General features: G+C 40.4%; 1 protein-coding gene across 6 annotated transcripts in view; it reads right to left on the bottom strand.

Annotated features, from left to right (window-relative positions):
• Window positions 1–16,118, bottom strand: part of PCCA (propionyl-CoA carboxylase subunit alpha) — a 335,273-nt gene that overhangs the window by 169,365 nt on the left and 149,790 nt on the right. For all 6 annotated transcript variants that reach the window (XR_008319164.1, XR_008319165.1, XM_053307833.1 and 3 more), the window contains 2 exons: window positions 11,111–11,179; window positions 10,101–10,176 (listed from right to left, as the gene is read on the bottom strand). Coding sequence is in view for 4 of the 6 variants with exons in the window: in XM_053307833.1 (XP_053163808.1) it covers window positions 10,101–10,176; window positions 11,111–11,179 (145 nt within the window). In the remaining 2 variants the exon portion in view is untranslated. The remainder of the gene's footprint in view (window positions 1–10,100; window positions 10,177–11,110; window positions 11,180–16,118) is intronic.

A 16,118-nucleotide genomic window follows, 5' to 3' on the forward strand; every position in this document is an offset into this window, starting at 1 on the left:
AACAGGCTGAAGTAGAGAGAGGGGTAGGAAAACCTTCTCGGGATCCAACACACTATTTCGATGATATATGCCTAGATGTTAACACAGAAACCCTTCCAAAGTTTACATATTGTAGTACCTCTTTGCTATTACCATGTATTGACTCTTAGAAACTATCAGGAAGGTTCCAGAGAACTTCTTCAGGCATAAAATAGGAGCTTGCAGCTGGCCAATGGAATATTTCATAGTCGCCCCTCATTGGAACAGTTACTATATCACAAAGAGTTTTTGAAACTCGCTCATTTTCAAAACCAGTTTGCTACTGTAGCAGGTATCAGGTTGTAGAGTACAACGTGTGTTTGTATACCCTATGTACCCATTCCTTCACCTCATGTCCAATGTTTAGTTTCAAATATTGATCTTTGAGATAGGGAACCATTATTTTTACATTACAATAATCCGACAGGTAACAGCAGGAGATAGGGCATGCCTCAGTACTTGCCTATGGGCTTCCCAGAAACATCTGGTGGGCCACTGGGTGAAACAGGATGCTGGGCTAGATGGGCCTTGGGTCTGATCCAGCGGGGTTGTTCTTATGTTCTTAAATTTACACTGAGAAACCTACATCAATATATTTGAAATCATTCTCTTGACCCTTCCCCCTCTCATTTCTATAAATTATTCCACCTCCTTGTTAATCTTAGATGATCGCAAGTTGTTTCTTGCTTTACCCCTGCTAACTGGGCCAAGAGGCGCCTTTTTAAAGAGCCTCTTTAATAAAGAGCACGGTAATGCTCTTTATTTAACAGGGGGAGAGTAACTGGCCCTATCTAGCCCTAGCACAGTACCTCCAGTGACTACCTTAAATTTCTTTTTAGATTGTGAGCCCTTCGGGGACAGGGATCCAGCTTATTTATATACCCTGTTAAGCATTATACATGTTTGATGGTTATATGAACATGCAGCAATAATTGCTAAGCTTAGCAACAATATATGTGGCACAATACAGAAAGCCTCTTTAGGTACGTGCATGAGCTTGCAATCTATACCAGGATATCTCTCTCTCTCTCTCTCTCTCTCTCTCAACGTTCCCCTTTATTCTGACTGCATCTCTTCATACTCCACTGGAAATACATTTATTCATTTATTACATTTATGAAACACCCCATCCAAAGGCTCGAAGCAGTGTACAACAAACTTAAAAACACACACCATTTAAGACATCATGCTAAAAACAATATAAAAACAATTCAAAACCAATTAAAATGTTTTAAAAACAATTTAAAAACCTTGAAAGGCCAAGCCAAACAAGTAAGTTTTTCTCTTAAAGGCCAACAGTGAGCCTAAACTGCGAATATCTGCCGGAAGTGCATCCCATAGGCCAGGAGCAGTTACAGAAGAGGCCCAGTTCCAAGTCACCACCAGACATACCTCTCCAGATGACCTCAACGTGCGATGGGGATCATACAAAAGAAGGCGCTCTCTAAGGCAGCCCAGAGACCCAAGCCGTTGAGAGCTTTAAAAGGTAATAACCAGCACTCTGTATTTCACCCGGAAACATGTCGGCACTGCAGCCTCTCTCCAAGTTACCCCAGAGACCAATCTGGCTGCCCCATTTTGAACTAACTGAAGTTTCCAAACTACGTACAAAGGCAGCCTCACATAGAGCACATTGCAATAGTTGAGCATAGAGGTTACCAGCTGATGCACCACTGTTTTCTTTTGAGATTATTCTCTTCAAGGAACGGATGCAGCTGTTGAATCAGCCAAAGTTGATAGAAACTGCTCCTGACCATAGCCTCCACCTGAGATACCAGGGTGAGGCTTGGATCCAAGAGCACTCCCAAGCTGCATACCTGTTCCTTCCAGGGAGTATAACCCCATCTAGCACAGGAAAATCTAACTAATCTCTCAAATTCCGATCCCCCACAATGAGCACCTCTGTCTTGCTTGGATTCAGCTTCAATTTGTTATCTCTCATCCAGCCCATTACTGCCAGTGGGCAGGCATTTAGGGAGTGATGGCCATTTCCTGATGATGATGATTATGATGATGATGATGATGATGATGATGATGATGATGATGATAATGATAATGATAATGATGATGTTAAGGAGAAAAAGATTTGGGTGTCATCAGCATACTGATAACACTATGTTGAGGGAACAGTGCTTTTTTGTGCTCAAATTGTTGATGGGGACAGTACTTTTAGAAAAACAGAAGTTTTGATGCACAAGCAAAGTTCACCATACATCCCTCCTGATCAGGGTTAAAAGATCCAATACACCAACATAAACTACTATGCTCCTGTTCTCTGCATATTTTTCCCTCTCAGGCATATAGACCAGTAAGGCTAATGAAAACACCATTTCTGATGTGCAGAAGCTGGACTTGGTGGAGGCAAGGATTGGGGCTTTTGGAAGCAAGTTTTTCAACCTCATTGAGCATTAACTGTTATTATTATTTATTTTATTCATTTGTTTATTCAATTTCTATACCGCCCTTCTGGAAATGGCTCAGGGCAGTTTACATTTAAAAAATTTATGTCTTGCTACTGGGAATATCTGTAGAATCTTAGCCTATAAACTAAAAATGTCTCTTTTGGTTTTCATAAAGAATTAAAGTTTGCAGTGTCAAATGTACAAACTAAAGAAAAATGCAAAATGTTTGCAAGACTAACCATACATTTATTAATATGAGCAAGATTCCATTAAAGGCACTTAGCCTCAGAAGATAATATTCATTACTCTTCCGTTTCTTCTCTTGCCATATTTCTCTCAGACCTTTTTCTTGTACTTTCAGCACTGCTTTTCCTACTGCAGCTACTCTTTGTTTCTGTTTAATCTACCCTGGGTCGAGTTCAGCCTTATTTTATATCTTCTTTTCTTTCTCCCTACTGTTAACCTCTCCTGCCTCCTGGGCTTCTGTTCTTTGAAATGTCTGTTTTTGTCTTCTCTTGTTCTTTTCTTCACTGTGCCCTTTAATAATAATTCCTGATCTGCACCCCAATTGCAGCTTCTATTCCGTCATCTGTGACAGACTTGAGGGTAAAAGAAATAGAGAGGTTACTTTGATTTACCCCAGGGTTTGTATTCCAAACAGATCTAATGAAGACACTGCTGTGACCTGGGTGGGGAAAACGATAAACTTTCCCCACTCCTTTTAAAACATAAAGTATAAAATGACCCAATCTCACAGCACCTGGAAATTCAATGAACTATACATTTGTAAATAATTTTGAGATTTTACTCTAAGGCCCAGTTCAGACAATCCAAACCATCATAATTTCCCAGATCATGAACAAGCCAAGTCAGTGCATGCCTCCCTTCCTCACAAACACCTGGCTAAATCTCATACTTCCTGGTTTCATACACCAACGTTTCCCATAAGTGAACTAGGAGCTGTGGTTTAAGCAATCCCAAGAAACAAGGATATGCTTAGAAATCCTTTTAACCTGGGTCCTAGAGTGCAATCCCTTCTCCTTGTATTTAGTTCTCTTCAGTATTCCGACTTTGCCTTTATTCGTGCAAAGTAACTAATACTTTGTGTAAAGTAATTCAAGCAAACAAGGAGGCTTTTGCCTATGAATAAGTGATTGTGTGTGTGTAAAATAATACTAGGTTTAGCAGCATTTGTTCAGTTTTCTAGTGCAGACATTTATCAGGCTAATAAATCCTATACAAACTGCAATTAAAATATGCATTCAAATATCCAAGATGAGTTTAGAATATGTCCAGGATTTCTATGAAAATGAATTCTGTTATTCTATACACAGGGAACGTTTGGATTTCAGATAAAGTTTCATAAGAACATAAGAACAGCCCTGCTGGATCAGGCCAAAGGTCCATCTAGTCCAGCATCCTGTTTCACACAGTGGCCCATCAGATGCCGCTGGAAGCCACAAGGAGGAGTTGAGGGCATGCCCTCTCTCCTGCCATTACTCCCCTGGAACTGGTACTCAGAGGGATCCTGCCTTTGAGGCTGGAGGTAGCCTATAGCCCTCCAACTAGTAGCCATTGTAGACCTTTCCTCCATGAAGTCATCCAAATCCCTCTTAAAGCCATCCAGGTTGTTGGCTGTCACCACATCTCATGGCAGAGAATTCCACAAGTTGATTATGCATTGTGTGAAAAAGTACTTCTGTTTGTTGGTCCTAGATTAACTGGCAGTCAATTTCATGGGATGACCCCTGGTTCTAGTGTTATAGGAGAAGGAGAAGAATTTCTCTCTATCCACTTTCTCCACCCCATGCATGATTTTATAGACCTCTATCATGTCTCCCCGCAGTCGTCTTTTTTCTAAACTAAAAAGCCCCATGTGTTGTAGTCTTGCTTCATAAGAAAGGTGCTCTAGGCCTCTGATCATTTTGGTTGCCCTCTTCTGCACTTTTTCCAGTTCTACAATGTCTTTTTTTTTAGATGCGGTGACCAGAATTGTACACAGTATCCCAAGTGTGGTCGCACCATAGTTTTGTATAAGGGCATTATAATATTAGCCATTTTATTTTCAATCCCCTTCCTAATGATCCCTAGCATGGAATTGGCCTTTTTCACATCTGCCACACATTGAGTCGACACTTTCAACGGGCCATCCACCACGCCCTTCACTACCTGAAAGAGTTTGGTATCATCTACAAATTTGGCCACATCGCTGCTTACCCCTGCTTCTAGATCATTTATGAATAAATTAAAAAGCACCGGTCCCAGTACAAATCCCTGGGGGACCCCACTTCTTACTTCCCTCCATTGTGAAAACTCTCCATTTATACCGACCCTCTGTTTCCTGTCTTTCAACCATTTAGCAATCCACACATGTACTTGTCTCTTTATCCCATGACTGCTAAGTTTCCTCAGGAGTCTTTGATGAGGAACTCTGTCAAAAGCTTTTTGAAAGTCCGGGTATATTACGTCAACTGGATCACCTTGATCCACACCACTTGTTGACGCTCTCAAAGAACTCCAAAAGGCTGGTGAGGCAAGATTTACTTTTGCGGAACCCATGCTGGTTCACTCCTGTTCTTCTATGTGCTTTACCATTTTATCCTTGAGGATGCTTTCCATCAATTTGCCTGGAACGGACATTAAGCTAACAGGCCTGTAATTTCCTGGACCGCCCCTAGATCTCTTTTGAAAATCAGTGTTACATTTGCTACTTTCCAGTCCTCCGGTACGGAGCCTGATTGCAGGGATAAGTGATATATTTTAGCAAGGAGGTCGGCAATTTCACATTTGAGTTCTTTGAGGACTCTTGGATGGATGCCATCCAGCCCTGGCAAGCTGTTAGTTTTCAGGTTTTTTAGACAATTTAGAACATCATGTCTTGTCACTTCTATCTGACTCAGTTCTTTAGCCTCCAACCCCCAAAAGCCTGCTTCAGGAACAGGTATATGCTCAGTATCCTCTGCCGTGAAGACAGACGCAAAGAACTCATTTAGCTTCTCTGCAACCTCCATATCCTCAATAATCCCTTTCACTCCCTCATTGTCTAATGGTCCAACTGCCTCCCTGGCAGGTTTCCTATTTCTGATGTATTTCAAGAAGTTTTTGTTATTCCCCTTGATACTTTTGACTAAATGTTCCTCAAACTCTCTTTTTGCCTCCCTTATTGTCACCTTGCATTTCTTTTGCCAGAGTTTGTGTTCCTTCTGTTCTCCTCATTTGGACAGGCCTTCCAATTTTGGAAGGAAATCTTCTTCCCTTTTATGGCTTCCTTGATATTACCTGTTAGCCATGCTGGCATCCTCCTGGACTTAGTGGTTGGGATCATCATCCATGGAAGGCATCCCTTCTAAAGGAGTATTTCCCTCTTCCTCAGACCACTGTCCTCCTTGCCCAAGATGTTCATTCTCCCTACAGCACAGGAGCTATCAGCCCTGGAGTGGGATGCCTCTATCATGTCCCCGAGGGTCTCGTCCACATGCCTCTCTGTCTCTCTGAGCTTCTCCAGATCCGCCACCTTGGTCTCAAGGGAACAAATTTGTTCCCTGAGAGCCAGGAGCTCCTTGCCCCGAGCACACACCCATAACCTGAGCACACACCCACACACATCTGTCCATGGGGCAAATAGTCATACATGTGGCACTCTGTGCAATACACTGGGAAGTGCCTTCTCCCCTGCTGACCTTCTATCTTCTTACTGTTTTTGTTGGCTGTTTACAGTATTTAGAGATAGTTTATTAGAAGGATAGGTCTCAGCTGTAATGGTCAACTATTTATCTGTCCAAACAGCCTTTCCCAAGAATATGAGGGAGGGATTTGTACTTTCATTCTCTTCTCCACCAGATTCCTTGTGATCATAGGGGCTTGATCCTGGCTCCCCCACACACTTCCCGCTAAACTCCTGCAAAACTCCAGCACCCTGTTTGCTATGGTCTCGGGCCTTTACCTCTTCTGTAGAGAGTAGTCTTCCAACTGAGACACAGGATGTGTGTCAAAGGAATGTGGGGCCTCCCCCAGCCCTAGCTGACTCCACCCCCTCCAGGCAGGGACAAACTAAAACACTGGAGTTTGCTAGCCCTGGCAAATCACAGAGAGAGAGAGAGAGAGAGAGAGAGAGAGAGAGAGAGAGAGAGAGAGTAGGACTTACCCCTTAAAGAGAAACCAGCCCCTGAAAATCACCCCTCCTCCTATTAGTTTGAAGGGGGGGAAGGCTAGATGTTTAGAAAAGCTTGCTCATCTCCCCAAGCTGTGTCTGCTCTTCACAGAGTAATTCCAGATAATTTTCTGAAGCAATAAATGGTATCTGGACACACAAACATGCACAAACTAGTTCCTTATGAATATCCATCTTACGAGGAGCACATTTATTGATTTAGTTCCTAAATACAGAATAGATAGCTCATAGAGATTAAAAGAGTGCAATACATACTGTAGGCTTGTAAGGTAAGAGTGAACATGGCAAGGAAGGAAAGGGACTGAGAAATGAAAGAAACAGAGGGAAGCAAGTCACATAGGGAAGGCCTGAGTAAATAATAGCAAAGCAATTGTGGTCTCTGTGCCTCCCATTAAGACCCTTTGTATCTCCCATTCCAATATCAGTGCTTTAAGATGATTCTAAGCAGGGTGAGAGCAGGAGGCAGCTGGACTCCATTTTGGACATCTGACAGGGTCCAAGAATACATCATCTCTTCATCTACATTATGCTTGCGGTTCAATTAAATGAGCTCCTACAAAAGGTTCTGTTATTTAAAAAGAAAAACTTGCTCTCTGGATGGCTAGCTACCCGTTCTTTACAGATGCCACAGTCTAACAAACATACTGAGTTGTATCCAAACCAGCTGGTTAAAGAGCCAAGAGAAAGATAGCATACATCAGGTGAGAATTCAGTTTTTTTCTAGCTCTATGAGGCCTCATTCCCAAGCAGAGAGAGATATTACACACATTACTTTAAAAAATCATCAATATGAGTCATGATCAATCTGACTGTTCACACAAAATAAAACACATTGGCTGACATACAGATTAATGAAGCACACATGTAGCATGCTGCATTTCAGACTAAACCTGAGCAGGTGCTTGTGTGGAGGATGGAAAATCTCCCCTCCCCTCTGAAGCATTCTGTGACACCCCAAAATATGTCCCTTAGGACCATACTCTCCTTAGGGATGTATTTTTGGGTGGTACAAAGCACTTCAGAAGGAAGGGAAGATTGGTGAAATCTCTCCCTCATGCAAGCCCTCTCACTGCTTTTTGGCCCTATCCATCCCCAGCACAGCATCCCTACAGCGGCTGTTGCTGGTGTCTATCTTATGTTTCTTTTTAGATTGTGAGCCCTTTGGGAACTTTATTTATTTATTTTTATTTCTCTATATAAACCACTTTGGGAACTTTTTTATTTATTTATTTATTTTATTATTAAAACTTTTATATCACCCTTCCAAAAGGCTCAGAGCAGTTTACATTAAAACACCATTAAAATCAGTTAATAATTAAAACAATGATTAACAGTTTAAAACATCATAAAAACAACAATTAAGTAGTCAGAACAATTTAAAAACAAGTTTTTAAAAACTTTTGTTGAAAAGTTGTACATAAATATTCATAGTAGTCATCATATTCTGGAATGCAGCATGCATACTTCACTGATCTAGAAGTTAGCCACTATCATAGTTTACAGAAGTTAAAGTTGGTTCTCAACATAGATATATTAAGTGAGGGAATTGTAGAAGGTACTTCTCAACCATGGTTTTGATTCAAAACTCCAAAGGTGCTCCAATATGTGATCACAGACTGCCTGATCACACTGAGTGATCACAGACTGCCACACTGACTAGAACTTCAGGCATAACTGGGTAAATGCAATGGAAACATGTACAAAAAGACTTGACACCAACATTGCAGTGAATGAAGAATTCCTTAAATACTTCACAACTATGAATGCACACTCTGAGCTCCTGAAGAATCAAGGCAAGTAAGTGGAAAAATAAATGAATAAGTTTTATTATTAAACTGATTATATGGTTTAATTATTATATGATTATTAAATTCATTTATTATATACATAAAATAAATCTGTGGCTTCATATCCAACTTTGAGTGCTGAGCTAGGAATGTCAAGGAAGCCAAATATCCAATTAAATTGCATTTGTTTACTGCAGACTCCTGAGGACAATGATGTTTGGAGCTACAAAACATTAGAGAACTGGATAAGAAAGGATTCACAAAAGGCATGACATGGAATTTCACTCAGCCTCAAAATTTTGCAGCAGTTGGATGGGATAAGAGAGGGAGAGGGAGAGGGAGAGGGAGAGAGAGAGAGAGACATTCAAGCTCTCAAGTTGCTCTTCTTTCTGTGAAGGAAAAGTAATTTAAGCAGATGAGGGGTAAGGGGAGAAGGAATGGTTTCTACATTTTTTTCTTTTAATGCACTGATTTATTGGAGTTTAGCCATTTGGGTTAGGTGGAAACATGTCAAGCAAATGGAAATCCTGTCGTGTAGGAATTACATGGTTATCTCTAATGGATAAAGTCTACTTAAAAGCAAAACACATTTTGAGAGATGAGGAAAGAGAAATAACTCCACTAGATTTCTGTTTCTAAATATTATCACACCCAAGTCTTTACTACTAGTAAATGCATAGCAATAAATCTGCATAAGAAGAATTGAGAGCAAGGAGAAAGTGCCCTTTTGCTATTATTTGTAAGAATATTGTTATGTACAAGAGATAAGTGGTCTTGAGTAAGCACCTATAGATGTAACTATTGCTTATTTATGTGCAACTGGCTAGAGTGTGGGCCATGCAGTCAGATATGCATTCTTTAAACATTTTTATTAGAAAGTATAACTCTCAAATTTCCAGTTTACTGCTACAGTGCCAGACTTGAAGCAACGGCCCTTTCTAGGCAAATGTGCACATCAGTGCAACAAACTGAGTATTTCCTTACAGCAATTTCTGACCAAGTTAGGAGGAGAAAGAGTCAAAGTTGAAGAAAGGCTGGGCCAATAACAATGGCATCAGGGAAAGAATCTTACATTATGGCCCACATGATGCACAAGTTAACACCAATCTTCCCAATCAGCTGGAGCAGCTCCTCATGTTGAAGGCAGCCCTGGTGACGTTGCGCAAGAGCACAGCTGTGCAATTACTAAATACAGCACTCCCGCATTTGTGCAGAGGTGTTTTGTTTTAAAGTGAACATGCACAGCAGATCTGGCAGATCAGGAACTCTGCCACTGCCTTGCACATCATGCAGGCCAATGTTTATAGACATGAACAGCTGGATGCAACTTCCCAAATGGGACTGAAGATGCAAGACAGATGGGGATTGGGCAGGGACTAGAGGATTGTAGGCCACAGAGGCCGGGATGTCAGATAAAGGGAAACAGGAGGTGTACTTTCCTGTGCTGATTTAAACCAAGCTCTCAAAACCTTGGTTGCAGATCTTTAGTGCACAATACCATGTTTATTTTGAAAGAAAAATGTGTATCCTATTATCACCATGTAGCACTAAAATCTGGATTGAAATTGTCAGTTTTCATTAATTACATGCAACTGAATCTGCTACCAAAACCCACAAAATCTCTTTTTTTAATTAACACACATTTTCCAGGAACAATAATTACTGAATTTTCCAAGATTTTTCATGGATTATCTCACCAGCAATCCATGTTTTTGTAGTTACCTCTTATTACATAATTGTCCAAAGCCTCTTCCATTCTTTTCAAAGCTTCAGCTCTATTGGATCCATAGGTGATCAGCTAAAATATTTTTAGAAAGGTTATCCAAAAGTTAGGATTAATATAATCAAAATAGTAATCCCTATTTGCTGTAGACATGCTTCAGGAAAGATGTTATCAGCCCATATGATCAAATCTGATTTGGGAAAAAGGACTCCGAGTTGTGCATATTTCCTTTTTTGCCCTTTACACATATATTTCAGGTGTCAGAATATGTAACTAGAAAGCTCACACTTTTGCTGCGTTCCCCCCCCCCCTTGCGCCAAGGGACTACTGAAAAGTCAGGATGAGACTCTAGTGATATCTGACAAGTTTTCTGGCCATGGATGTGGCCACGTTTATCCAAAATGCATTTCTATTCAAAAATAAGGTGATGTGTACATAGCATATGGACGTATTCTTGTTCAGTTTCTCAAAGCCATTTTTCTAAAATGAGGTTTAATCATATGAATTCGTGCTGGATATGGTGATTACTGATATCTTGTTCATTTCTAATCCATGTGACAAGGCAAGAAGGGAAGATCTTCTGGAGAATAACCTACAATGTTTTCAGAATGTGTTTTCCATTTCTTCTTCAATTCTGAATGCAATGGACCACGCTACAAGATTTTCAGTTATAAAAAGGCAAGGAATTTAATATTCCAAACCAGGAGAATAAATTTTCAATTTTCAATTGCTTAATGATTTTGCTAAGATTTGCTTTAATTCTGAAGGTTCACTTTGTGGAAACAAAGGTTTTGTTATCGAAACAAACTACCTCCAGTAATTACGACATCCCTGAAACCATAGAGTCAGGCATGCACATTCCACCCAACGATAAATGTCATCAAACACATTAAAACAAGAGAAATTCCCAGGACATGATGATATTTCTATATTACTTCTATTTAACCCATTAAATGCTGCAGTACTGCCTCTTTCAATAAAAATTGACTCTAGAATTAGTACAACTCACTTTTGAAATCATGGGATCATAATAAATGCTGATTTCACTTCCTTGCTGTATTCCACTGTCAATCCGAACCTTCAAAAGATTGAAATAAATAGTGTTTAGCATAGCTAAAGGTCAGACTTTGAATATCCTTTGGCCCAAAGTCCAATTCATTGCAACAAACAAGAAGTTCATAGTAGATTGTGTTCTCTGTTTTTGCAATTCCGAAATCTAAAGTTATTGAGTCGGACAAACTCCAATTTAATCATTATCATAAAATGAAAATGTAACTATTACTGTAAATAGCTAGCTTGCCTCAAAATGCCCCCATTGTGTCTTACTATACCGAGTTTCTAAGGACTCCAGAAGGGATACAACTAAAGCATATTCAGCAGGAACTACACAGTTCTGCTTATCAGCTCTAGAGGAATACTGATCCTTTAGCTTTCATGTCTGCAATACTTTCCTTTTCTTCCTCACCCTCATCTGCAGCATATTTTTCTTCTGATGATGCCATTCCCCTGAGGACTTAATGTTTACACAGCTTTTTCCATGGCTTTGCTTTATAAGAATACAGCTGGAATAAGTTCTGATTCTGCAACTCTTGTGAAGGGAGGAGGAAGGGAAACACACACATCTACACACAGATATTTCTTTGAAGAACTTGATAGCAGTTAGCCAACCAGCAAAATTTAGTTTTATTGGTGATCTTTGTTTTCATCTCTAGTTTTGATTTGCAAGAGTGGTGCTGAAGTTATCCATATTAAAAGTTTGAATGACTAATTCCTGAATAAATATTTGTTAGAGTGTTGCTTTTGAATTCTGAAAAGTCTGCAACTCACTACGCTATCAAAATATCAGGACTGGTTAACACAATTCTGATCATCCTAAGGAGAAAAACTAAACTGAACTTCCCAGACTATAAAGATACACAATACTCTGCTTGGGAGTGGTGGAGAAATGGGAGAAGAGCTTACAAACTCCCTTCAATCTTCACCTGTGGGGAGAAACCCTTGTAATAAAACAGCAGCTCATCTGTCTGCAGCAAGGCAGAAAGAGGTCAACCCAACGGCTGTTCGGCTTTTAGATTTTAATTTAGGCAATTATCAAGGGGCCAGATGTAGAACCTCTTGTCTTCACTATCCACATGAGGTCACAGTGATGACTTTATTATCCAAATGACATGTCCTAATAGGCTTTATTCTCTGCAATGGAAACTGCATCACGTTTTTCCCTCTGATGAAAAATAAATAAATTAAACTGTGTCTTACGATTCCATGTTCATTAATGCAGATCTCATAACTTCGAGAACAGCTGTCTAGTGCCTTCATATCATGATACCATGATACCATGGACATTCTATGTTCAGTTCTGTCATGATGAGGAAAATTACTCATAGTAATATCACTGAAATTAAAAGGTACAAGTCAGGTATTGCCTAACCTGCCCTTGCAATTTCAATGGGACTCCTTTGAGTAATTTTCATCATGCAGACCATGATTTTAGCTATCTTCATTCCATAGAAGATGGGGAAAACTGGAGATAATGCAAGGTCACAAAAGCATGGCAGAGAAGAAAATCCTGAGTATATGACTTCTAGGTTCTACATTAACTTCACCACTTCATTAGAACCTTAAAGTTCTAATATAAACCCTAGTCAGGCATTAAATAACTACATAAGGTTTAAATGGTGACAACACAAAATGAAAGCCCTGCCTTATTCACTGTGTAGCGCTGCCTTAAGCACCACGTCGCCCTATCTCCACGTTGATCATGAGCAAATACAGAGTTGGTCTGAAGAAATAACATTCTGTATTCAGGGAAGAGATCCGCCCAATGATGGGGCACACTAGACAAATGCTCTTCAAACACTGTACTTGCAATTGGCTTGGGGATACGTAGCATGTCAGCACAGGGGTGGGACAGTGGCGTAATAGTGCACACTATATACAGTTACTAAACATCTGAAAAAGGCTTAAACTTGTATTTAAAGCCTTATTAAGCATTTACAAATGTTTCAAGATTTAAAACAGTTTTTAAAAGAACAAATCCAGCTTTCAATCACTAACATAATATTTGCAGATCAACATTCCTTCCCCACAATTCTGGAAGGGGTTGGGGGGAACAATAACAACCCAAGCAGGTCCAAATAGAAGCAAGTATGAAACACAGGATCAACACCTGTGTTTAAGAACCCGAAATCCAGTAACAAAAAATTGTGAAAGCTTGGTGCTCCAGACATGTAAAATGAAAGTTTGGGGGGAAGATATTAGTATGTTCCAAATGATTTATTACACTGGATTGTCAGTGATGGTCTTCAAAATTGTACAGCAATTACAAATTTATATATCCACATCTACATCTAAAACAACATGACATGTCAGGCTTGGGCTGTCACTATATTCAAAGACTTTTTAGGTTTCCATATTGGTTAAGCAGACTACTAGAAAGTTACTATTTTAAGAAGAAAATCTGTGATACAGTGATGGTAGAGGATCTTTCTATTTAATTCAAAAATTATATGTTGCTTGTGACAGAACGGCTCATGGGGCCAGTGGCTTCTTTTGTACTAGCTGCAACAAAATGTGGAGATAAACTGCCCAAAGAGGTTGAAAATAACAGTAACACCCCTCCACAGAAAAAAAAATTATAGGCAGTTGCCATAATTTTTATGGCATAAAAATTATGCCATAAAATTATGACAGTTGCCATATTTTTTATGGAAATAGTCTATAACTATGCAAAACTTTGTCATAGTGTTTCATAATGTTATGTTTTAGACCCAATTCTAAACAGGTTAATAAATCCATATCTGGGTTGTAGTACAACTATACTGTTTTTCCACAGAAGGTCTCAAAGCATAGAAAAATAAGGTAAATAAATAAGATAGTTCCCTGTCCCAAAAGGGCTCACAATCTAAAAAGAAACATAAGGTCGACACCAGCAACAGCCACTGGAGGGATGCTGTGCCGGGGTTGGATAGGGCCAGCTGCTCTCCCCGCTACTAAAGAATCACAACTTTAAAAAGGCGCCTCTTTGCTCAGCAGGGGATACCACTTCAATCTGCAGGTGGGGTCTCACATGACTGAATGGTCCTCTACACACAAAAAGTTATCAAGAAAACTTAAAGAGTTTTCCTCAGAAAGAATAAAGCAAACTTTTATTCACACACAGTGAAAACACTGTGGTGACAATCAGGTCTTGTTTTATGCTTGACCTTTGGTTCATGCAGTTGCTAATTAAACCTTAAAACCCAGTTAGGCAAATATAACACATTCATATTATATAGCACAAGCCAATATTGGATTAATGTTATACAGAAAAAAGTAGATGCTATAGGTAGCAGCCATAGTCATGGTCACCCAAAATTTCTAGTTTTTGTCTGATGTATATATTTATTTAGTACATTTTCATACTGCCCCAACCCAAAGTCTCAGGGCGGTTCACAACAAATAAAAACAAAACATTAAAATCAATTAAATATTAAAAACAGCTTAAAACAATCAATAAATAATCAAAAAGTTAAAAAGTTAAAAAGTTAAAAAGCTAAAAGACCTGATAAGTCTTTAGACACTTTTTAAAAACCGCTAGAGATGGGGAGACTCTTATTCCCACGGGAAGCGCATTCCAAAGTCTCAGGGTGACAACAGAGAAGGCCCATCCCTGGGTGGCCACCAGACGACATGAAGGTAGCCGCAGATAAGCCTCCCCTGACATACGCAGTGGACGATGGGGATCATGCAGAAGAAGACGCTCTCTTAAGTACCGTGGGCCTAAGCTGTTTAGGGCTTTATAGGTTATAACCAGCACTTTGTATTTTGCCTGGAAACTTATTGGCAGCCAGTGCAACTCCTGTAATATAGGAGTAATATGGTCTCTTCGAGATGACCCAGAGACCAACCTGGCTGCCGCATTTTGTACTAAGTGCAGTTTCCAGACTACGTTCAAAGGCAGCCCCACATAGAGCGCATTGCACTAATCAAGTCTGGAGGTTACCAGCAGGTGTACTACTGTTCTGAGATCATGAACCTCAAGAAACGGACATATCAACCGAAACTGATAGAAAGTGCTTCTGGCCACTGCCTCAACCTGGGGAACCAGGGAAAGTTGTGGATCCAGAAGCACTCCCAAACTGCGTACCTGTTCCTTCTGAGAAAGTGTGACCCCCATCTAGAACAGGTAGATCATTATCGCTCCCTTTGTGACGACCCCGCACAATAAGTACTTCCGTCTTGTCTGGATTCAGTCTCAGTTTGTTATCCCTCATCCAGCCCATTACTGCTTCCAAACAGGCATTCAGGGAGGATATGCCTTCTCTTGATGATGTTGACATGGAGAAATAGATTTGGGTGTCATCAGCATACTGATAACACCCAGCACCAAATCTCCGGATGATCTCTCCCAACGGTTTCATGTAGATATTAAAAAGCACTGGAGACAGTATGGAGCCCTGAGGGACCCCATATAAAAGCTCAGATTTTGAAGAGCAATAGTCTCCAAGCGACACCATCTTGAATCTGCCAGAAAGTAGGAGCGGAACCACTGCAAAGCAGTGCCTCCCACCTCCAACTCCCTCAGACGCTCCAGAAGAATACTGTTGATAGTATCGAAAGCTGCCGAGAGATCCAAAAGGACCAACAGAGTCACACTCCCTCTGTCAAGTCCCAATTGGAGATCATCCATCAGGCCAACCAAGGCAGTCTCCACCCCATAGCCCGTCCGAAAACCAGTTTGAAATGGGTCTAGATAGTCAGTTTCCTCCAAGACCACCTGGAGCTGGGAGGCCACCACCCTCTCAATCACCTTGCCCAACCATGGGAGGTTGGAGACAGGCCTATAGCTACTAAACTCCGAGGGGTCTAAGTCAGGCTTCTTAAGAATAGGTCTAATAATTGCCTCCTTTAAACAAGGAGGCATCCTGCCCTCTATCGGAGAGGTATTTATAATTGCCACCAGGCTCTCCACACAACCCCCTTGCCAGATAGTATAAGCCACGCTGGGCAAGGATCAAGCAGACAGGTGGTAGGATACA

The sequence above is a fragment of the Hemicordylus capensis genome, chromosome 3, assembly GCF_027244095.1.
Source record: "Hemicordylus capensis ecotype Gifberg chromosome 3, rHemCap1.1.pri, whole genome shotgun sequence".
NCBI lineage: Eukaryota > Metazoa > Chordata > Lepidosauria > Squamata > Cordylidae > Hemicordylus > Hemicordylus capensis.